This window comes from Oncorhynchus nerka, linkage group LG28, assembly GCF_034236695.1.
Source record: "Oncorhynchus nerka isolate Pitt River linkage group LG28, Oner_Uvic_2.0, whole genome shotgun sequence".
In the NCBI taxonomy this organism is placed as follows: Eukaryota; Metazoa; Chordata; class Actinopteri; order Salmoniformes; family Salmonidae; genus Oncorhynchus; species Oncorhynchus nerka.
The window spans coordinates 33,206,623-33,232,096 of NC_088423.1; the positions used below are offsets into that span (position 1 = coordinate 33,206,623).

Here is a 25,474-nt window from a genome sequence, read left to right on the forward strand (position 1 = left end):
TCCCCAATTGCTCTTGTAAGTCGCTCTGGATAAGAGTGTCTGATAAATGACTAAAATGTTTTCAAATACAGTATGTGTGTATTTGCGAGTATACCGTGTATTCCTGTGAGCTTCTGCCTGCGTGCCCATTGACCAGCGAGGCAGAGCAATGTTTGATGGAGGGAGATGTGAGCCTTAAGTGGTGGACAAGGGACATTTGCACTGAGCAAATAAATGTCAAGTTAAGTGCCTGTTGAAATTGCCTCCATGTGGGAAGCAGGCTGCATCCAAGCGTTGCTGTCGGGGAGAAAATAGGAAATAAAAGGCAGAAGAACAGCAGCCATGACAGATTTCAGAAAACACTATGATAATCTCTTCAGTTTTGGATCTGCTGGATTGTCTCCATATAGAGCCAGCCTGCGGGCCAGAGTCCTTCCTACAGTAACACCTTAACCTGTTTAGCTAAGGTCTGTCCTTGTTTGAGCTTTGCTGCTAATGATCTTTTTCTTGTGTGTTTGTTTTTGATTAGGATCGAGTACTCTGAATGTGTGTGTGTGTGCATTCAGCTGTATGATTGTGCATCCTAATACATGTCAGACATGCTTTTAAGTTATGTACCCAGTAGGTCCCTTAGGTCCTCTGGGCACTGGCCTTTTAAGTATCCCAAAGCCTAGGACCAAGAGTCATGGAGAGGCAGCCTTGTGTTACTATGCCCCCAGCCTCTGGAATAGCCTGCCAGAGAACCTGAGGGGGGGTCAAAACTGTGGACATTTTTTAAATACAGTTGAAGTCGGAAGTTTACACACACCTGAGCCTAATACATTTAAACTCAGTTTTTCACAATTCCTGACATTGAATCTGAATAAAAATTCCCTGTCTTAGGTCAGTTAGGATCACCACTTTATTTTAAGAATGTGAAATGTCAGACTAATAGTAGAGAGAATTATTTATTTAAGCTTTTATTTATTTTATCACATTCCCAGTGGGTCAGAAGTTTACATACACTCAATTAGTATTTGGTAGCATTACCTTTAAATTGTTTAACTTGGGTCAAACGTTTCGGGTAGCCTTCCACAAGCTTCCCACAATAAGTTGGGTGAATTTTGGCCCATTCCTCCTGACAGAGCTAGTGTAACTGAGTCAGGTTTGTAGGCCTCCTTACTCTCACACGCTTTTTCAGTTCCGCCCACAAATTGTCTATGGGATTGAGGTCAGGGCTTTGTGATGGCCACTCCAATACCTTGACTTTGTTGTCCTTAAGCCATTTTGCTACAACTTTGGAAGTATGCTTGGGGTCATTGTCCATTTGGAAGACCCATTTTAGACCAAGCTTTAACTTCCTGACTGATATCTTGAGATGTTGCTTCAAAATATCCACATAATTCTCCCTCCTCATGATGCCATCTATTTGTGAAGTGCACCAGTCGCTCCTGCAGCAATGCAACCCCACAACATGATGCTGCCACCCCCGTGCTTCACGGTTGGGATGGTGTTCTTTGGCTTGCAAGCCTCCCCCTTTTTCCTCCAAACATAACGATGGTCATTATGGCCAAACAGTTCTATTTTTGTTTCATCAGACCAGAGGACATTTCTCCAAAAAATATGATGTTTGGTCCAATGTGCAGATTCAAACCATAGTCTGGCTTTTATATGGTGGGTTTTGGAGCATGGGCTACTTCCTTTCTGAGCGGCCTTTCAGGTTATGTCGATATAGGACCCATTTTACTGTGGATATAGAAACTTTAGTACCTGTTTTCTCCAGCATCTTCACAAGGTCCTTTGCTGTTGTTCTGTGATTGATTTGCACTTTTCACACCAAAGTGCGTTCATCTCTAGGAGACAGAACGTGTCTCCTTCCTTTTCTGAGGTCTTGGCTGATTTATTTGGATTCTTCCATGATGTCAAGCAAAGAGGCACTGAGTTTCAAGATAGGCCTTGAAATACATCCACAGGTACACCTCCAATTGACTCAAATGATGTCAGAAGTCAGAAGCTTCTAAAGCCATGACATCATTTTCTGTAATTTTCCAAGCTGTTTAAAGGCAGACTTGCCAAAACTATAGTTTGTTAACAAGACATTTGTTGAGTGTTTGAAAAAACATTCCAACCAGTGTATGTAAACTTCCAACTTCAACTGTTGATCTTAAAACACACCTTTTTCACTATGCTTTTTCTTAGGGTGCTTTTTAGTGTTTCAATTTTTATTGCTATTTTTTTGTTATTTTGTCCTCATGTTTCTGTTTTTATTTTAATTGTTTTTATTCATTTCCCCCCCCTATGAAGCATTTAGCATTGCATTCATGTCTGAAATGTGCTATATAAGTAAAGCTTGAATTAATTTGATTTGATAAGTGTGCGTGTGTGTGTTTGTACTGTTGCTGTGCACGCAAAAGTGTGAAATCAAAGGTAGATAACGCTTCTTACGTGGTGAGTCTAATTAAAAGACTCCTTCCTATCAGACAGACAGACTGAAACTCAACAGTCTCCCCTTCCTTTCCTGCTTCTCCTGACACCTAGGTTATATCCGTGCTCCCCTAGAACCTTGGTCCCAGAGGAGAGCGAAGTAAACAGACTCAGTTTCAGAGGTTTATTTTGGCACGGCTGTTGCCACCCTGCCTTGCACGCTGTGTGTGGCCCAATGGGGTCATGGCATAGGTGGGTTTGTGCGAGTGAGAGGGGGAAGTTGGCTTTTTAAATAGATCCAATCTCCCATCTCAGCATTTACCTCAGCATGCTGCTCCTGTTACTGACATCAACTGATGCATGAACAGGCAAACCACACTCTCTCTCACACACACACACACACACACACACACACACACACACACACACACACACACACACACACACACACAGAGCGATGGCACGCACCCACAGCGACCTTTAATCTTCAGACCTTCTGCCCTCTGTCACGGCTCACAGACAAAGCCGTGTTGTGGGTTCACAGAGAGTCGAACACACTTCACACATCCTGTGTGTGTGTGTTCTGTTGTCTGGGGAAAAGCTGAGACTGTGGCAGCCTAATAGCAGATTAAGGGTCCCGAAGGACAGTGGTGCTTTTCTCTATGTCATCCCAGTCTGTGAGCGTAGGAGTGAAAGGCAGCCAAACAGACAGAAGAGAGACTGGGGAAGGAAGCCAGTGTGCTACACCCATCTTGGCACCATTACCACTTAAGCTACTTAACCAGCCAGCCCTAGCTGAGTGTTAAGTGTTCTCTGGGGAGATGGCGAGTGAGGCTGGGGGCCCCTTCTAAAGTCCCCGTGGTGCATCTTAAAATTGCTGTCATGTTCTTAAGATTAACTGAGGAAAATATTTTTGCCTTGCCCTCGTGTAAGGGGAATACAATCGGTTCCAAACTCGTATCCTCACAAGGCCTTCAACAAATAGAGGGACTGAGGTGTACAAACCAGATAACACCGCTGCGGCCTTTGTGTTTGAATTGAAGTCTTCTTGAGCTGTTTTGTGGGGTTATTGTTTACAACGCCCTCTATAAGAACAAATACAGAAGGATAAAGCTCTGTCCTTGGCTGTGAAATATTCATTACTGCTACTTTATGACCCTCATACCAAGGGTTGGCAAGCCACTGAATGAAATCTGTTTTGTTATGTATAAGCACAGGACAGTGAGCATTGCCTACCTTATTTCGCTGTAACCACTGCCTGACCAGCCTTGCAAACCCTAGCAATTACGTTCTGAATCCATTTATTGACTCAAGGGGCAGATTTAACGATATATCACATCTGTTTCGATAGGCTTGTCAAAATAGTGGAGTATGTATTTACAAAGTGGCGGTTTTCCACACGGTTGCCCTTTCCAAGGTCTCCTCCTGGGTTTTGTAGAAGTTGAGTATTGGTAATAAACATGGGTCTTTGGACTGCAGTAATGACCCCTGCTTCGTAAACCAGACCATATGATCAAATGCCACCTACCAAAATAACCCTCACACCTGGTACTCCTGACTCCCCTCAGTCTAGTCTGCTTTCAATTCTCTTCCTGCATTTTGAGGACCTTGTCTTAGTATTTGAGTCAAGGCTGCCTGATTGTCTTGACAAACAGGGTCAAATTAAGGGTTGATGGAGTCATCCACACACCTGACTATTGTTTAATAGCACTTATTCAGTTTAGCATATTTTTCAAGCCTCTGTAAAGTCCTACTGTAGCTGTCCTCTCTGTCTTTCAGTAGCGTTCAAGGTGTTCTCTAGCTGGGCTGTCTGTAGCCGTCTAACTCCCCTGCTGTTCAGAACACAGACAGACAGACACAAGGCCCCTGCCCCTGAGCCCTATCTGACGATACCTCTCTGCTATCTGGGGAAATCACCTCATCATATCCAGGGAGAGGACAGCACCAGAAGCAGCACACAGTACTGTCACCCCTGATACTACCTCTACAAACAGCCTCTCAGGACACTTTTCCCTGACACGCCCAAAATAACCCTCAGTGATGATGTTATTAACAGTCTGTGATGGCTTTGGCAAAGTGACAGATACCTTGTTAAGCTCATTGTTCTATGTCTTCTATTCTTCTCCCCCTTCTCTCTTATTGTTGCAGTTGCGACTCCGAGAACCGTTACCTTGGCAACCCCCTCAGAGGGACATGCTACTGTAAGTATCCCGCCGCTGCAGTCACACCTGAGTCTCCATTGCATCTTTGTCCTCCAGATGTTGCCATGGTCCTGATCAGTTGCAGCATACCACACATCTGCACATCTCTTTGACCTTTGCCGAGAAGTGAGTTGGCTAAGCAGATTGAAGCTTTTAGTCTGTGCCAGGCAGTATGGCAGCAATCAACTGTAAATTTGTCTGGCTCTAAACTTGATTTGAAAGATTTGTAGCTGGAGATGGTAGCAGGGTTTAGAGGGGCTTCTGTCTCCAGATGTCAGTGTCAGATCACTGGCCTCATATTGATTTTACTCATTTGCAGCAAATTGGTGGTTTTTCAAGTTAAAGTACATGGGGGAATATTTTACTCAAAACAGATGCTGGCATCAGCCGGTGGAATTTGGTCCACTGACCAGGGTTGTATGGGTAGCTGTTTTGGACAAAGTTCAAGTACTGTCACTTCCAATAGTAATCCTGTTGAGTGTAGTCATGCATGAATGTAGTTCTATGAGAGATGTTGTCAATTAAATACTAAATACACCTCTGCTGTTTTCAACCAAGATCTCAGCGATCACTGCCTCATTGCCTGTATCCGTAATGGGTCAGCGCTCAAGCGACCTCCACTCATCACTGTCAAACGCTCCCTGAAACACTTCAGCAAGCAGGCCTTTCTAATCGACCTGGCCGGGGTATCCTGGAAGGATATTGACCTCATCCCGGCAGTAGAGGATGCCTGGTTGTTTAAAAAAAAGCCTTCATCACCATCTTAAATAAGCATGCCCCATTCAAGAAATGTAGAACCAGGAACAGATATAGCCCTTGGTTCTCTCCAGACCTGACTGCCCTTAACCAACACAAAACCATCCTAAGGCGTTCTGCATTAGCATCGAACAGCCCCCGTGATATGCAACTTTTCAGGGAAGTTAGAAACCAATATACACAGGCAGTTAGAAAAGCCAAGGCTAACTTTTTCAAGCAGAAATCTGTTTCCTGTAACACAAACTCAAAAAAGGTACAGTAAAGTTCATGGAGAATAAGAACACCTCCTCCCAGCTTCCCACTGCACTGAGGATAGGAAACTCTGTCACCACCGATAAATCCACTATAATTGAGAATTTCAATACGCATTTCTACGGCTGGCCATGCTTTCTACCTGGCTACCCCTACCCCGGTCAACCGCACTGTACCCCCCACAGCAACTCGCCCAAGCCTTCCCCATTTCTCCTTCTCCAAAATCCAGTCAGCTGATGTTCTGAAAGAGCTGCAAAATCTGGACCCCTACAAATCAGCCAGGCTAGACAATCTGGACCCTTTCTTTCTAAAATGATCTGCCAAAATTGTTGCAACCCCTATTACTAGCCTGTTCAACCTTTCTTTCGTGTCGTCTGAGATTTCCAAAGATTGGAAAGACACTCTAGACCCAAACTGCTACATACCTATATCTATCCTACCCTGCCTTTCTAAGGTCTTCGAAAGCAAAGTCAACAAACAGATTACCCACCATTTCGAATCCCACCGCATCTTCTCCGCTATGCAATCTGGTTTCAGAGCTGGTCATGGGTGCACCTCAGCCACGCTCAAGGTCCTAAACAATATCTTAACCTCCATCGATAAGAAACAATACTGTGCAGCCGTATTCATTGACCTGGCCAAGGCTTTCGACTCTGTCAATCACCATATCCTCATCGGCAGACTCGATAGCCTTGGTTTCTCAAATGATTGCCTCGCCTGGTTCACCAACTACTTCGCTGATAGAGTTCAGTGTGTCAAAACGGAGGGCCTGTTGTCCGGGCCTCTGGCAGTCTCTATGGGGGTGCCACAGGGTTCAATTCTTGGGCCGACTCTCTTCTCTGTATACATGAATGATGTCGCTCTTGCTGCTGGTGAGTCTCTGATCCACCTTTACGCAGGCGACACCATTCTTTATACTTCTGGCCCTTCTTTGGACACTGTGTTAACAACCCTCCAGACGAGCTTCAATGCCATACAACTCTCCTTCCGTGGCCTCCAACTGCTCTTAAATACAAGTAAAACTAAATGCATGCTCTTCAACCGATCGCTGCCTGCACCTGCCCGCCCGTCCAGCACTACTCTGGACGGTTCTAACTTAGCATATGTGGACAACTACAACTAGGTATCTGGTTAGACTGTAAACTTTCCTTACAGACTCACATCAAACATCTCCAATCCAAAGTTAAATCTAGAATTGGCTTCCTATTTCGCAACAAAGCATCCTTCACTCATGCTGCCAAACATACCGTCGTAAAACGGACCATCCTACAGATCCTCGACTTCGGCGATGTCATTTACAAAATAGCCTCCAATACCCTACTCAATAAATTGGATGCAGTCTATCACAGTGCCATCCGTTTTGTCACCAAAGCCCCTGCGACCTTTACTCTCTCGTTGGCTGGCCCTCGCTTCATACTCGTCGCCAAACCCACTGGCTCCAGGTCATCTGCAAGACCCTGCTCGGTAAAGTCCCCACTTATCTCAGCTCGCTGGTCACCATAGCAGCACCCACCTGTAGCACGCGCTCCAGCAGGTTTCTCTCTCTGGTCACCCCCAAAACCAATTCTTCCTTTGGCCGCCTCTTCTTCCATTTCTCTGCTGCCAATGACTGGAACGAACTGCAAACATCTCTGAAACTGGAAACACTTATCTCCCTCACTAGCTTTAATAAGCACCAGCTGTCAGAGCAGCTCACAGATTACTGCACCTGTATATAGCCCATCTATAATTTATCCCAAACAACTACCTCATCCTCTACTGTATTAATTTATTTATTTTGCTCCTTTGCACCCCATTATTTCTATTTCTACTTTGCACATTCTCCCACTGCAAATCTACCATTCCAGTGTTTTACTTGCTATATTGTATTTACTTCGCCACCATAGCCTTTTTTTTGCCTTTAACTCCCTTATCTCACCTCATTTTTTCACATCGTATATAGACTTATTTTTCTACTGTATTATTGACTGTATGTTTGTTTTACTCCATGTGTAACTCTGTGTTGTTGTATGTGTCGAACTGCTTTGCTTTATCTTGGCCAGGTCGCAATTGTAAATGAGAACCTGTTCTCAACTTGCCAACCTGGTTAAATAAAGGTGAAATAAATAAATAAAAAATACAATTTTTTAACGTTGATGCTCGTAGTCAGAATTGCTTAGGTCAGGAAATCATCAAGTATCCCTTTGTTCAGAACAAATGCCAACATTTTTTGTCAAAGCAATGCTTTCACTTACCTAGTTCAAAACTAACCATGTACTGTACATATACCACACACTACATGTAGTTTTAACATTTGTTTCAATAGTTGATATTCAGAGCTATTAAAAAACACGAAACACCCACCATAAAAAAAACTGTGGACTGTCCTTTAAGATCTTTAAAGGAAGAAGAGCAACCAGAGCTCTAGAACAACACAACCCTTCACAACATCAAAACACATCCAGATATATAGAAAACAAATCTCGATCTAAAAACACCAATCGGTACTGTCAACTATTGTTCTGTATTTGTATTGTCAGATTCTAACCAGGTTTAGAAAGGTTAAGTACATGCACCGGCATCACTCACTGTTGCCCCCACTGTCTTCTGTTACTCATGACAGATTGTCTGTTCAGCTGACTGGCATTATGTCTGAGTAAGGAGGGCACTAGGTGGCACCCTCGCTGTACAGTGTACCCACAGTTACCAGGAGGCAGTGGAGGACGTGGCTGTGGAGATCACTCCCAATCACTATGGTCACTCTGAGAGGTGTCTATCCGCCTATCTCTGTTTGGCTACGGACTGTGTCCCCTGAGGGACATGTCATATCCTGATCGTTCCCCTGCATCGGTTGAGAGGGTTCAAAGTCATTAGGGAGCAAATGGACAAGCTATCTGCTCGGTCTGTTTGAACATGGCCAAACAAGCACACGAATACACTAAATGGCGCATTAGAAATACATTTGTTTCCTGTGTTCCTTTATCATACGCTATTCTATCAAATAGAAAAGTGGCTGTAAATCATCTATTAGCTATTCAGATCTCACGGTGGACATGGAGGACAAATAAGAGCTCTATTTGAGGTCTGTGAGAAAGTGGGACTGATTTTCCTCCTACATGGCATTTCAAATCTCCATAACAGGCAGGGTCATCAGCAAGGCTGTCGTTCACCTCAGAGGACTGAAAGGTCGGCCATGTTTGATGACTGATAGTGTTTTCCATTATGTCACGAGCGCAGAAACTTAGGCTCAAAGGTTAAGCCCCACTTAAGTGCTACAATTATGTCATAACCAATCAAGATTCAAAGCTTTTATCATGCTGTTTAGCTAATGGCTAGCTATTGTGAGTCAAGCCCTGCCTTCCTAGAAGCATTACCAGTGCAGATGTGTAGGATTTGTTGGACATGTAGGATGTGCGGATGTCTAAGCTGGGATGTGGATGTGAAGGTTAAAGAGACTAATTGGGCCAATTATGCCTAATGAATCAGGGCGACTGAAGGGTAGCACACACGTCCTTCTGGGAACTGAGTGTGACATCCTCTATTTGAAGGGATTGATGTTTACTTTGCACGTTCATTACATACTAATTATTTAACCAATTGTGACAAGGCAGAAATCTAGCACAATGACACGAATAATGATAGTGAGAGTAATGATGATGAGGAATGACATTTTATTAATGGAGATGTTGCTACTGTACTATTCTAACTACTAGTACTTCTACAACTACTTTATGGCTTCAATATGTACTTCTACTACTAATAATAGTACTTAGTAATTACTAATGGTAGGCCTAATACTACCTACCATTGGAAACTGATCTAGGACATTCTTCCAATCAACGTGAAAATACATTGGATTTGAAAAAAGTATGAAGGGAAAGGGGGATACCTCATCAGTTGTATAACTGAATGCCTTCAACTGAAATGTGTCTTCCACATTTAACCCCTCATGTGACCAGTACTGTTTTCATCTCATTTCAACCAGAGTTGTAAACATTGAAATTAGGGTAAAACTTCAATTTAAATTCTTTGACTTAACCTGACTAACAGGTAGTTACATCAATCTAATATCAACATAATCATCAGAACTATGTATATGTAGAAATTGCGTAGACAAATTTGACATAGAAATGTTAAAAATCTTTTTCATCCTATATTTAATATACTGTATGGTGGTCTGTGGAATGGCATATACAATGTCAACCACTACTCAACCTCATCATAAATTGATTCATTTACTTAAGTCCAAGTATTTAAGTAGAGATTTTTACAATTCTGGTTGAAATGAGTTGAAAACATGTCACAATACGTTGACAAATTACAATGAAACAACGTTAATTCAACCAGTGTGTGCCCAGTGGAATGTAATCATGGCTGATGCTAATGAGGAAGCTGGTCGTCAGTGGCTGACCAGGTTAGTGTGGGCAATGAGTTGCCCTCACAGTGGATCAGTGTCAGCTAGAAGGCCCTAATAAGAAGGAGCCACCAAGTGTGTCCCACCAGCCTCAAACCCTCAAGCCCCTTATCATGAGAGGATCAGGCACTCTGCACTAAACACTATCTGACAGGCACTCTGCGCAGACGCCTAACCAGTGTCAGATAGATACAGTGAGAGAGATACTCTCCCCAGACGCAAGCACGGAGGCTTCTCTGTGCTGATAATCTCTACTTGCTAATTGTAGACTGGCTGTGTAGACTATGGTCTTGAACCTCGGTGTTGTCACGAAGAGTGTCTGTTCGACTCGACTAAGGGAATAATCTCCATTTAAACTCATTTTAGTTATACTGAGCAGACAACTTAATTGTACAATAGATGTCTGAGCATTGTCAGTCAGGCAGTTGGCACAGACAGCTGAGTAGTACCATCAGACAAGCTGAGTATTACCATCAGACAAGCTGAGTAGTACCATCAGACAAGCTGAGTATTACCATCAGACAGCTGAGTATTACCATCAGCCAAGCTGAGTAGTACCATCATACAACTGAGTATTACCATCATACAAGCTGAGTAGTACCATCAGACAAGCTGAGTAGTACCATCAGACAAGCTGAGTATTACCATCAGACAAGCACATGTTCATAGCTATTTTACAGAAGATACCTCCATTATAGGTGTCACTTTACCTGGGGGTCCAGAATAATCAAGGAAACCACTTCTTCTGAGCAAGTGTCCCGAGTGTAAATTCTCAATAGCTCGGTTTCCATGCGAATATTCTAAAATCTGCATAAAAACGACATGCACATTTTCCCACCGGAGCTATGTTTCATGTTGCAGATAAAAAGGGTGTGTATGATGATGGTGCACATGAACAGAACGTTTGTGGTTAAATTCCCACGTACCAAATCAAATAAATAAGTCAAGTTAAAAGGGTTTCCAGCGGGTTTTCAACTCTACTGATGGTTTTGTCACAAAACATGTTGCGTTATATAGCGAATGTGCCTCCTCTGGTCTTGGCATGTGCGCTAAAGTCAGCAGCTTACATATACAATGCAGGTAGGTTAGCCCACATGATGAGATTAATATGGACAAAAGAGTAAGATCATTTTTTATTAGTCAAACGGCAGCCAAGCATTGATCATCATGTCATCAAAATAAGACCCTCAATGTTAATTGGATGGGAGCATCAAGCTCATCACTGTGCACTTGTCACCACCCTGTGAAGTAGCCTGATAAACTGCATGCTTTCCCGAGTCGTAGTGGGAGGACTACACAACATATCATTGCGATACTCCAAGTTTACCGCATGATGGTTATTTTTTCAGTATTTGCGCATAAAGGCTTTCCCACCGCCATTTCTGGCAGAATTAATTAGACATAAAGAAGGGGAAAGGGGAAACCTAGTCAGTTGCACAACTGAATTCATTCAACTGAAATGTTTCTTCCACATTTAACCAACCCCTCAAAAGCGCAGGTTGACATCTATTGTCTTGTCCTGGAGGCAGAACTGAACAATTTCCCCTTAGATAGGCAAGCTGCAAAGTCTAAATTGGCTATACTGTAAAAATTCATGAAAACAAAAATGTGCTTTTTGGTCTTAATTTAATTTAGGCATTTGGGTTAGCAGGGTGGTTAAGGTAAGGTTGTAGGACTTTGTGACTGTGCCAGCTAATGACCACAATGCAGAGCTGCCTCCAGAACAAGATTCATGACGAAAAACTCTAACCTACACAAAAAGAACCCACCTTGTCGTTACATTTTCTTTTATGTACTTTACTTGCGTAAAAAGGTTGGATGGAAACCTGGTTATTGGTGTTTTTTAACTAATTGCTTTCCCTCTGTACTAAGGCTATACATGCATTTATTTGTCTTTGAAGAAAGTGTTTCAAAAGCAAGGTAATGAATAGTAACAGGCATTAAATGAAATCTCCAAGTGCATCCTGTATCACTGATATTGAATAGGGCATCATGCTGTTTCAACTTACTGGATGCAGACTTCTAAATATGAAATTACTTTACAGGTGAGATTTTTGCTCTTTCTTTTAGATTCTGAATAAAGTTACAGTATGCTAAAACCATGACTTGTCTATAGCAACTTTAGTCTTGTGTAGCTCATTTGATGCTTACATGACCTTATTTAAGTTATCTTTGTAAGGTCAAATGTGTGCCCAGTGAACATGTTCACATTTATGTAATGTATGCAAATAATTTAGATTATCCGAGGAGAAATTGTTTTGTTATTTCTCTGATGGGAGTTTTAATTTGCACTTGTTGCTTTTGCGTCACAGCGGCAAATATTATATCAGGCATGAAATCGAACATATTGAAACATGTTAGATGTTGAAAAGGATTGTGCAACTTGACCAGTCTTCCACTTTGTCCACTAATGTCATTGTTTTCAGCAGGGATTCTTTGAGTGGGCACGGCAGTTGTCTTAAGTTTACTGTACATTAATAAGCACCATACACTGGTACCAAACACCCTAGAAACCTCACAATGTACTTTTTGAATTTCTCTGCACTTCTGTGTCCTCTTTACAGAGCATGTAGAACTGTTTGAAGTTTACAGAAGACCCTTATGGGATAAACAACACACAGCAACGTGTGTGTGCCCGAAGCGGGAGGGAGAAAGAGTCACACACATTGGCTTTGATCTGATATCTGCTAATTCCTTTCATTCGGCATGGCGACTAAACAAAATGCAACTGTTTGTCGAACATAATTTCCTTTCGTCTCGCTAAGGCTTGAAATGTGCGTTCTGAAAGGAAGTCAAATGAAGTCCTCTCTGAACTCAGCAGGAGTATTATTTGGTCGAGTTAGAACGATGATAAACAATTGTTTGTTCTTCTCACGTGGCTGATAAACAGCAGTTCATAGAAGCCGTGAAATGGGGAAGTGAATGGCACAGTGTGAGCTTCTGAGACATGTAGTGCATTCAGCTGTCATTGACTAACTATGAAAATGGCATTTCCTCATAGTGAGTGGGGTTTGGTTGTGATGGTCATTGTGTTTATAGGCTTCGCAGGATGCACAACTCCAGTCCACAAGGACTGTATCCCTGCGTTTTCAAATGGTCCCTGGCACTGAATTGATGAGTTCATATCATTGAATGCCCAGAGAGTGCACATACCTGGCCTCCTATGTCTGATCAAATTGCAAAAAAGGAAAACCAGCTGGACCTGCAACCACTTGAGGACCGGAGTTGGGTGCATTGGGTTGCACATTTTGGGGAATATTCAGAGGTGGAAACTTGCCGTGGGAATTAACAGGAATATGTGGGATTAACTGGAATAAATGCAAATTAATATCATTTAAATGTAGATGTTTTTTATATTGGATGTATTTACCATATCATATTTTTTTTACCCAGGCAAGTCAGTTAAGAACAAATTCTTATTTTCAATGACAGCCTTCAGGGGCAGAACAACAGATTTGTACCTTGTCAGCTCAGAGATTTGAACTTGCAACCTGTGGGTTATTAGTCCAACACTCTAACCACTAGGCTACCCTGCCACCCTGATATGGAGACAGAAACAGAAACATTTTACCTTATCATAAGTAGACATAATTGCAAATGATTAAATCCTTCCAATAGAAATAAAAATAAAAAAACATTTTAGTTACGAATTGAACTTTAATTAAATGAGTTGACTCTTCACATGTGATGATTTCACTGAACAACAAAAGAAAGGGAATATTGAATGATCCCCAATTATCCATCACATCTCCCCAAAATGTTTTCAACATACATCTGTAAAATTATAGTCTAGAAACTAAAGCTTTGGTTGTCGTCCTCTCAGGCTTCCATGTCTTCTCCCTGGACCTCCTCAATGTCCACCTCTTGAACATTAGACTCTGAGGCCTCATCTTCACTGTCACTTTCCAACCTTGTTGAGGATGGCTCGTTGTCAGGCTCAAAAAGCCCAAAATTTGCCTGGATGGCCACCAAATTTTCAACCCTTGTATTGGTCAGCCTGTTGCGTGCTTTGGTGTGTGTGTTCCCAAACAAGGGCCAGTTGCACTCTGAGGCGGCTGATGTTTGTGGGATTTGGAGGATGATGGAGGCAACCGGGGAAAGAGCCTCAGATCCACAAAGTCCCTTCCACCAGGTGGCTGATGAGATATGTTGGCACGACTGCGATATTACATCTCCATCCCAAAGCCCTTGCTTGGAAGTGTACTTCGCCATACTGCCAAGAAACTTGCCCTCATCCAGGCCAAGGTGGCGAGACACGGTAGTGATGACACCATAGGTCTTGTTGATCTCTGCACCAGAGAGGATGCTCTTGCCAGCATACTTGGGGTCCAACATGTACGCTGCGGCATGTATGGGCTTCAGGCAGATATCTTCACGTTTTTCAGAACTGCAGTTTCTTCTTCTGCAGTACGGATTTCTTCTCTTACATCTGCAAGCAGAGTATGAACATCAGACAGGCTGGCATTGTCTCCATCAATCCCTGCAATGGCTACTGCTATAGGTTTCAGGAGTTTCAGGCTGCTTTCCACACTCTCCCAAAATACATAATCTAGGAGGATCCTCTTGATGGGGCTGTCCATATCTGCAGACTGCGATATGACCATTTCTTGGAGACACCTTCCCCTCCAGGAGACTGTCAAACATGATGACAACACCACCACAACAGGTGTTGCTGGGCAGCTTCAATGTGGTGCTCTTATTCTTCTCACTTTGCTTGGTGAGGTAGATTGCTGCTATAACTTGATGACCCTTCACATACCTAACCATTTCCTTGGCTCTCTTGTAGTGTATCCATTGTTTTCAGTGCCACAATGTCCTTGAGGAGCAGATTCAATGACTGAGCAGCACAGCCAATGGGTGTGAAGTGAGGGTAGGACTCCTACACTTTAGACCAAGCAGCCTTCATGTTCACAGCATTATCTGTCACCAGTGAAAATACCTTCTGTGGTCCAAGGTCATGGATGACTGCCTTTGACTCATCTGCAATGTAGAGACCGGTGTGTCTGTTGTCCCTTGTGTCTGTGCTCTTGTAGAATACTGGTTGAGGGGTGGAGATGATGTACTTAATTATTCCTTGCCCACGAACATTCGACCACCCATCAGAGATGATTGCAATACAGTCTGCTTTCTCTATGATTTGCTTGACCTTCACTTGAACTCCATTGAGCTCTGCATCCAGCAAATGCTACGCCATCTTGAATCCACGATGGCGTAGCAGTAAGACGTGTGTTGTTTTGGCTCATGTAATATTAATTTTGTTTCTTTTTTTTTGTTGTATATATTTCAATATATTTCAATCTCTTTTTTCCATTTTCGAATCAAATATACCTTCCTGCAACCGTCCTCACCCAATGTGGTACGGATCTGCAATTTTTTAAAACTTTATAACTGGAACCTCCATCAGAAGCTAGCCATCAGCAGCTAGCCAGCTAATTAGCTGCTAGCTATTTAGTCATTGTTAGCCACTGCTAGCGGTCTTTACCTTTAGCTCAGATACCAGCCGCTTTAGCCCGGATAATACCTGCCAGTCTGCACAGTGCGATATCTGCCCTGAGCATATCGGACTGCTTTTCTCCACTATATCACCGGATTCCTGCCGCAAGCTCTGGACCATTACACTGGATCATCGCAGCTAACTAGCAGCTACTGAGTGGCTATTGTGGCTAACACCCTTGGCCAGAAGCAAGCACCAGTTAGCCTCGAGCTAGCCTCCTGCTAGACCCATCTCCCGGCTAGCCAACGAAGTACTCCAACTACAATACATCTCTTGCCAATTGGCCTGGACCCTTTGTCGACACGGAGCCCCGCTGATCCATCACGACTGGTCTGCTGACGTAATTGTAGCTAACTGACCCGCTCTGCCCATTCATCGCCATTTATCCATTGTTGTTGTCTTAGCTGTTTACCCGTTGCTGTCTTACCCGTTGTCTTAGCTCTCCCAATCAACACATGATTGCTTTATGCCTCTTTCTTATGTCAATATGCCTTGTATACTGTTGTTTAGGGTAGCTCTCATTGTTTTGTTTACTGCGGAGCCCCTAGTCCCGCTCAACATGCCGTAGATAGATAGATAGCTCCTTTGTCCCACCCCCCACACATGCGAGACCTCACCTAACTTAACTGGTGCCTCCAGAGATGGAACCTCTCTCATCGTCACTCAATCCCCAGGTTTACCTCCTCTGTTCTCGCACCCTACCATACCCTTGTCTGTACGTTATGCCCTGAGTCTACGTACACAGCTTTTCCTTCTGCATTAGCTGTAGTGAAATGTCTCCACACATCAGGTAGTGCCTTGTCATTTTCCTGTAAAGATTAGAAAAAAATGAGTAAAAAACCCCAAATACAATTCCATGTAAATAGTTAAGCAGTTAGATTAAACAACTCCTTTGTAAGATACATGTTTTAAAATGAAACATGGAAACAAATTAATTAACACTCCTCAGATAGTAGGCTCAAGCAAGCTAAAACCCACATGGTAGCAAAAACTAACTATCAGAAATTGTTAACAAGTTAGAAATGATTTAAACACACTTTGCTGTAGGCTACTATTTACTAGTTAACAAAAAATAATGTATGTCATATAAAATATATTCACACCACCCAGTATTGTAATCAAGACTAGAAATCATGTAGTCCTTGGATCAGACAGTGTAGTAGTGTGTGCTCAATCTCATTAGTGTGCAAGATCTTGAGAATCAGCTGTACATGTGATGGAAGAATGCACTGTGTATGCAGAGGGTTGGAATTCCATTGAATTGGGGATAGTTTAACCAAAATATGCCACAAGACCTTGAATTGCCTTATGTGTATCCCACAAAAAAGGTTCACTATTGTAAGCTAACTTTTTTTAAAATGAATTTAAGCACAATTCCCCAAATTCCAGGGCTTAACATCCCATGGCAAATTTCCAGTGAAAAAAGTTTCTGACCCTTTGCAACCCTAGTTGTGCACCCCTGGTGGAACCTGAACTCCTCTGAATAGTTAATAACAGTGATCTGAAGGGGTTAGTGAACCGTCCTGCTGAGCATATTGACAATCCAATAGAGACCGTCTCCCACATGGCTCCTCCTAGACTGTACCCTTTGAATCAAGGGCTGTCTTCTGAATGGAATCAGACAAGGTGACCTTCCTAGAGTCCTGCTGTGGTCCAGATGGTAAATGTTCCAAATCCCAGCATTACAGCCCATTGTGGCTCAGACAATGAGGCCCTGTCATTGAATAGGACAAACGTTTATAAAAATAGAACGGGCATTGAATCCCAGTGAATACTTTCTATTAGCTGTACACCCATGTCATATTGATCTTCCTCTACTCTTGTTTCCTAGTACAGCTTGTGCTGATTGAAATACTGCATTATTGATATGAAAAGGAAGGCAGTCACTTGCACTTGTTGTGGTCGGATTCCTGGGCAACTCTTCCGACGGGAGTTGTTCTGACTCTGTGTCCCTGCACTTTAAGAATACATCCCTAATCTTCTGTTTGTCTCCCTGTCCCCGCAGACAACCTGCTGATTGACTACCAGTTCACCTTCAGCCTTCTCCAGGAGGATGACCACCACTACACCGCCATCAACTTCATGGCCACCCCTGAACAGGTCAGTAACCACACAGAGGCCTCCCTCAGTCATCCTGCGGGACGGTCTCATGTAGCCTTTCTGTTATGTATGTCATGCATCGATTATGTAAAGAAGAGAAAACCCACATAAGTATTATTCCAAGTCGTCATAATGTTGGTGTGGAATACACGTGTTCGACCTCGTTTTGTGGTCATATTTTACAGAGCAACAAGAACTTGGACATGTCGATCAATGCATCCAACAACTTCAACCTCAACATCACCTGGTCTATTGGATCAACAGGTAACTTGTCTTAGCTGATCATTTCGCCATAGTTTGGATCGGTATGTGCTGTAGTAAATGTCAGTGTTTATTTGACTGTTTGACAACATTGATTGTGACTGACCACCTAGCTATAGTCACTGAGGTGGATATAACCCATTCAGCATCATACAGTGTCCACCCCGTGCACTACAGAATCCATTATAGGACATTTTAATACTGTACTAGTCACCTGAGATGGTAAAAATAAAATGTACAATCTCTGATGTACAGAATCTCACTCTATTTGTCATCTTACCCAGAGGGAATGGTGCCTTTGTTGTTCTGCTCAGTGTCTCTCATTAGACAAGAATGTCTGTAGAGGAATGCCCTTTTTGAAAAATGCAGTGGAGATATTTTTAATTATGGCATTAGGGCATTTTTTAAGTGTTTTTGTGTGATTTCAATTAAGATAAAACCTTGCCCAGACTGTTCCCATCTTTTTTTTTACATTTTATTTTTAATTTTTTTACTTATTTTGAGAGGAAACTTTAGGGCTTCAGAATATATGTGCTGAACAATTACAGTGAGTCTGTGTTATGGCACTGATAAAGTAGTTGGGGTAATCTTTTATTAAAGCTGTCTCAAAGTCTGCCCTATTAGTGCAGTATTCTTGATAATGTCTTCAATTGGGACTACTTAAAATATACATGCATGTCTCTTTTTTGTATAGGAAATAGAATTACACTTTCCTTACATTTTTTAAAGCTTTATTTCAACAGATCAAGTCTCTGGATGGGAGTCACATGTGTGTTGACAGGTTACACCCACTCTCGCTGCTAGAATCTGTGCATCTTTCTTCTAAAACATCACTGTCAGTAGCCTGGCTACCCATTTCTACTCTCGACTGTCATCACTAAACGTGGTTTTGTTTGACTGGCGTAACTGTCACAGCGGTACCTATGCCCTCTGTACCTATACAGTTGAAGTCGGAAGTTTACATGCACTTAGGTTGGAGTGCAAATCAATCCTAGAACAACAGCAAAGGACCTTGTGAAGATGCTGGAGAAAACAGGTACAAAAGTATATTTATATCCACAGTAAAAACGAGTCCAATATCGACATAACCTGAAAGGCCGCTCAGCAAGGAAGAAGCCACTGCTCCAAAACCATCATAAAAAAGCCAGACTTCGGCTTGCAACTGCAAATGGGGACAAAGATCGTACTTTTTAGAGAAATTATCTCTTGTCTGATGAAACAAAAAATAGAACTGTTTGGCCATAATGACCATCGTTATGTTTGGAGGAAAAAGGGGGAGGCTTGTAAGCGAAAGAACACCATCCCAATGAAGCACGGGGGTGGCAGCATCATGTTGTGGGGGTGCTTTGCTGCTGGAGGGACTGATGCACTTCACAAAATAGATGGCATTATGAGAGAGGAAAATTATGTGGATATATTGAAGCAACATCTCAAGACATCAGTCAGGAAGTTAAAGCTTGGTCTCAAATGGGTCTTCCAAATGGACAATGACCCCAAGCATACTTCCAAAGTTGTGGCAAAATGGCTTAAGGACAACAAAGTAAAGGTATTGGAGTGGCCATCACCAAGCACCAACTTCAATTCCATAGAACATTTGTGGGCAGAACTGAAAAGCGTGTGTGAGCAAGGAGGCCTACAAACCTGACCCAGTTACACCAGCTTTGTCAGGAGGAATGGGCCAAAAATCACCCAACTTATTGTGGGAAGCTTGTGGAAGGCTACACGAAAAGTTTGACTCAAGTAAAAAAAAATAAAGGCAATGCGAGTGTATGTAAACTTCCGACTTCAACTGTATGTGTGCTTGACCTTGACCGACTGTATTATCCTCTGTGTCCTTCCCACACTTCTCCCCCCTAGCTGGCACCATCTCTGGTGAAGAGGTGCCCATTGTGTCCAAGACCAATATCCAGGAACACAGAGACAGCTTCTCCTGTGAGAAGTTCAACTTCCGGGTCAACTCCAACATCACCTTCTATGTCTACGTCAGCAACTTCTCCTGGCCAATCAAGATCCAGGTGAGGTTCTGTCAGTAGTGATCTCACAATCCACAACTGAGTTACACCCCCACCCAGGGAGATACATTAAATTAGGTTTAAAAATATTTACACTATCGTTGAAAAGTTTGGGGTCACTTAGAGATGTCCTTGTTTTTTAAAGAAAAGCCAATTTTGTCCATTTAAAATGACATCAAATTGATCAGAAATACAGTGTAGACATTGTTAATGTTGTAAATGACTATTGTAGCTGGAAATGTCCGATTTTTTATGGAATATCTACATCGGCGTACAGAGGCCCATTATCAGCAACCATCACTCCTGTGTTCCAATGGCACGTTGTGTTAGCTAATCCAAGTTGATCTATTTTAAACGCGAATTGATCATTAGAAAACCCTTATGCAATTATGTTAGCACAGCTGAAAACTGTTGTCCTGATTAAAGAAGCAATAAAACCTGCCTTCTTTAGACTAGTTGAGTATCTGGAGCATCAGCATTTGTGGGTTCGATTACATGCTCAAAATGGCCAGAAACAAAGTACTTTCTTCTGAGACTCGTCAGTCTATTCTTGTTCTGAGAAATGAATGCTATTCCATGCGAGAAATTGCCAAGAAACTGAAGATCTCGTACAACGCTGTGGGTGTCATACCTATGTCATACCTATGTCATACCCATCATAGCTATGGTCTCAGCTCGATAGAGGGACCCGCGGTCGTTGTCGCTGGGGACCCCCATGGGTCGAGCTATTTCCCGCAAGGTGATCATGACAGACCTATCCCGCTGAGGGTGGGGTGCACTGTGCATGGGCAGCTCAATTCGGGGGTTGTGGACTATGTCGTAGAGCGTGCCACACATCAATTACGTGGAGATTTTGGGAAAGGAGATACAACACCTGGTGAAGAGGGGTGAAAATGTATGTCATTAATCCGTGCCTCTGGTTTATCACCTGTGGAAAGGAGGGCTTCTGGTGAGGCATGGTGTTCATTGGCCTTGTCAGGATTCTAATGTTCTTCAGTAGAGTAACGCTTAAAGTCACCATAGCTGTGCTGTACCTCATTTTCCTCCTTCAGGGAACAGTAGTTATAGTCATAACTGTTCAATCTCAGAGAACAATTGCTCTCTACAAAAATATGTGGGTTTTATACTTCCTGCAATGTATTTGATCGCTTGAGAGGACTGTTGGAAAACAATATCTGATTTAAACAATATCTGTCTCTCCAGAACATATAAATATGTGAAATGGCTCTAGAACTCTCGGTCTGTCTCTTTAAGGCATAAAGCCATGATAGGACCTTGAGCATAAACTATAATAAAACGTGTTTGGCAAAAATATAATCTTTAATGATCCGTGAGTTTTGTAGTGTCGCCATCAATTATTTAGGATTGCCTTAATACTGAGACAGCCATACAAAATATTCATGGTTTAATCTTATGATCCATAAAATTGAAGTAGACTTTGGCGGTGATATTTTAAGATATCTGTCACACCCAATGTTGTGATAAAACGAGCTGAAATCTGATTGAATGGACTGACTGCAAGTAGCATGCTTAGTTAATCAACACTGAGACACTCAAATAGTCCTGAGCAAAAAAAAAGAAAGAAAATGGAGGTATTGGATATGCGATTATTTTCCATGGAGGGCCACATTAGAATACATTTGTGCCATCGCGGGCCAGAATTATACATCATGTGTATGACTGTGTTGACAGATATATCTACTGTAAATCACATCCAGATATGCTACTTATTTAACTTTTTTAACATGCACAGAAATAAACCACATTCATGCTCTCCTTTTGGTAGGCATTTTCATTATTAAACATGCAATGAAGGTATAGTTTCTGACGTTGCTATGTGCAGGATTGCTGAGAGGTGAGAGTCAGTAAGAGCTGATCTATGCCGTGACTTGTTATATTTCATTACTGTCTGTTCACATACATAGGTTGACCCAAACAGTACAGACATCTTCTGAGCATGACTCCTAATCTTAGGGAAGTTTTGTTCATCGAGAGATGCATAGAACCTCAACAGTGACATTGTTTTGAATAGTTCTCCAATCACTGCATCAGAGTGAAGATCGATAAGCTCAGGTTGCAGGTCTTTGGACACATTATCCACATTGAAGGTGAAAGGAGAGGAATCCAACAGCATGTCATTTTCCAACACTTTGAAATCCTCAGAACGACAAGAAAACTCACCGTTCAAAGCACGCAGCAGCGATGTATACTCCTCCCACTGGTCATCTGATAGGGAACAGACTAGTAGTGTTGGAAGGTGGGTGAGATTGTTGGCTTCTACTTGGCGGGTCAGGTTGAGTAAATTTCCTTTGACGGCTTTGACAAGGCTGTACATCTGATGTGCAAAAAGGCCCTTCCCTAGTTTGGAATCCAGTTCATTCATGAGGGCCATGATGTTCACATTAAAAGCAAAATCAGCCAACCATTCTTTCTCTTGCAGTTGAGGGAAATCCACATAGTTTCCTTTCATTTGCAATCTCCGACTCCAGGTCCCACACCCTTTTAAGCACCTTCCCCAAACTCAGCCATCTCACGTTTGTGTGGTAGGGGAGATCTGCATTCCCCGACTCTGTCTCTTCCAACAGTGAGACAAACTGCCTGTGGTTTAAAGATTTTGCTCTTATGAAGTTTACCACTTTAGTGACTGGATCCACAACATGGCTCATTTCCAGAACACATTTCCAGAGCACCTCCTGATAAATAATGCAATGCAGGAAAATCATTTTCTTATCTGGGTTCAGCTCAGCTACTTGATCTTGTATCCTTTTCAAAAGGCCAATGTTTTGGCACCCATCAACGGTCACACTGGATAACTTTTCAAAACTCAGTCCCAGCTTTTCCCACACACTTATTAACCTCCTCCAATAAATATTTCCCTGTGGTCGTGCTCTTCATTGACTGCACTGAACCGAACTCCTCTGTAATTTCAAAGTCTGGGGTTATACCTCGTAAGAATATCAACAACTGCGCTGTGTCACGTGCATCACTGCTCTCATTCAGAGCCAAGGAGAAATAGGTGCAATCCTTTACCTTGTCTTTCAACTATTTTTCCATATTCTCTGAGATGTCATCAACACGCCGTGTCACTGTTTGTCTTGACAGGGAAACATTTTCAAACGGCTCTGTCTTGTCGGGGCAAAGTATTGCTGCAGAGTCAATTAAACATTATTTTATGAATTCGCCCTCAGCTAATTACTTGCTATGTTTAGCAATTTTGTGGGACGATATATATACTGTAGCTAGCTCTCGCAATTCCGTCGTTTGCTGAATGCAGTTTTGTGAAATGTTCTTGCTGCTTTTGCAACTGAGAAAAAAACTATTTTGATGCACTTGCCCTCTGCTCAGAAGACATATTCCTATATTTCTCTGCATGCTTCGTCTTGTGCGGGACAAGTGCTCTCTTTGCACAGTAAGCACACATCTTTCCCTGATACCTCAATAAATAAATATTTAAATGTCCACTCTTGCTGGAACACCCTACATTCATTGTCTACTTGCCTTTTCTTTGAACTCTTTGGAAAAACTCATTTTTGCGCAATTTCTAGCTTGCTACTATTTGTAACTGTGACGTGTGTGTGTCAGCCTGTCAGTCACTGTCTGTCCTCGTGCAGTTGTTATTTATACGTGACTTCAAAATAAATGTCGCACGAGCAGCGGGAGTTAAATCATTACACAAAGTATTCAGTGGACTTTTAGTTCGAATAACAAATACGTTTTTCAAAAACTTTGAGCATGAGCATGATTCCGCGGGCTGTATTGAATCAGGCGAGCCGGCCTTTGCCCAGACCTGTGCTAGACATATGTTGCAATGCAATATCTGAAAGAGGAGCTGCACATCTTCTGGGACTGTCACACACTCTGTAGCTCATATTTGGGATTTCTCACCCGGTCCCCACTGCTTTTCTAGGTAATTAAATGTTTTCTTATTTTAATGTCTTAGCTTTCGGGGAGAGAACAACAGAGCAGCACCAGCTGGTTTTAGATGCAGCAACCAAACAGACAACCAAACAGATAAACATCACATAAAGGGGAATATCACATAAAGAATGTTGAAGGTGCTCTGGTAGTATTCCGATATGAATGTAGCAGTTGATTGCAGACTGTCCTGCAGCATGTGTTAAGGTAATCCGTCCATTGATCGGGCCTCATAAGTATTTCCCATAAATGCTGTTTTATCAGAGCTCTATACAGATGAGATGGTAACGTGAGAAGTTAATTATCATGATTATCATGAGCACTATCCCACAGCCGTATATAGAGCCATCTCAGTCGGACGTATTTTCGTCAGTAACATGAGACCAGGCCCCACCGCTCTCTTGACCTTGGTGGCTTCCGACACGGACACAGTAATGATGGGGAATTGTCCAGAGGATTTCTAATGGCCAGTCCCAATTATTAGTTATATATTGTTTTGCGCTGAAGTTTGGTTTAGTATGTAATGCAAATCTGATTTATATGAAATATAGTGATGTCTCACCCTCAGTGAATGGCACCACCAACATCTGTCATTTTATCTGACTGACTCATCCTTTGAGAAGCAACTCTTTGGATTTGGATTCCAAGTATGCCAAGTTTTCTGTATCTATTATCATATAAAGACTTCCAGACCAGTCATATTGTTTTTCATTCTGGGATGTGTAGCCCAGGTCAGACTAGCTGTGTCCGCTTCAAAGTGTGTCAGATGGAAGCAGATTTAGGCTGGTGAGATGTGTTGCCTTGGGTTTCTCCGGCTGGACTGATCTAATGACAAGAGAGAGATAACTTTTGCCACCAGGGCTATGATCCCTGTCCTCCTCTTTCTCTATTTCTCTTTCACATCCACTCTGGAAGGATTTTACTTGCTTTCTCTATCTATTTTCTTTCTTGGATTCTCCTACACGGATACATACGGAATAATACACACTCTGAATTGAACTGAGACTCGTTTTGTGTCCTGCAGATATGGGGGCACACCAGTTGATTGAAAATCGTCTACAGTTTCAGAGAGAAGGGGTGGCTCAATTTCTGCTCTGTGAGGCACTCTATCTAAGAACTTAGATCAAAAATTCCTAACAGTGTTTTATATGAACAATTCTAAACCTTCCCCCAGATATAGTGTGTGTCCTAGACATGTATATGTCTCTGAAATACATTAGGTATGTGTTCGCTTATCTATTCTCCAAAGATGTTAACAAGTCCACTGGACTCCTCCTCTTATGGTAGGAACTAGGTTGACCGTGACCATTTCAGTCCTCATTAACATTGCGAGTGTAGCCGTGTGCTCTTGTACCCGACGTGATGTTATTCACTGTGGCAGTGAGACTATGTGTAAAGATGGATCCTCCTCCACTCTCCCGGTCATTGTCTTCTTTTTGGGCCATCACCATCCCAGAGGACCCCCTGAGCTATCCAACACACTGCCTGACTTAGCACTGTCCAACACACTGCCTGACTGCCTGAGCACTGTACAACACATTGCCTGACTGCCTGAGCACTGTACAACACACTGCCTGACTGCCTGAGTGCTGTACAACACACTGCCTGACTGCCTGAGCGCTGTACAACACACTGCCTGACTGCCTGAGCGCTTTACAACACACTGCCTGACTGCCTGAGCGCTGTACAACACACTGCCTGACTGACG

General features: G+C 42.6%; 1 protein-coding gene and 1 pseudogene across 1 annotated transcript in view; one reads left to right on the top strand and one right to left on the bottom strand.

The window, feature by feature from the left end:
- The window catches only part of LOC115113159 (attractin-like protein 1), a 312,747-nt gene that overhangs the window by 128,116 nt on the left and 159,157 nt on the right, over window positions 1–25,474 (top strand). The window contains exons 22-25 of the mRNA XM_029640467.2: window positions 4,531–4,583; window positions 17,484–17,578; window positions 17,764–17,842; window positions 19,697–19,854. Coding sequence (XP_029496327.2) covers window positions 4,531–4,583; window positions 17,484–17,578; window positions 17,764–17,842; window positions 19,697–19,854 — 385 coding nt within the window. The remainder of the gene's footprint in view (window positions 1–4,530; window positions 4,584–17,483; window positions 17,579–17,763; window positions 17,843–19,696; window positions 19,855–25,474) is intronic.
- On the bottom strand, window positions 20,494–23,379 carry LOC135565534 (general transcription factor II-I repeat domain-containing protein 2A-like; annotated as a pseudogene).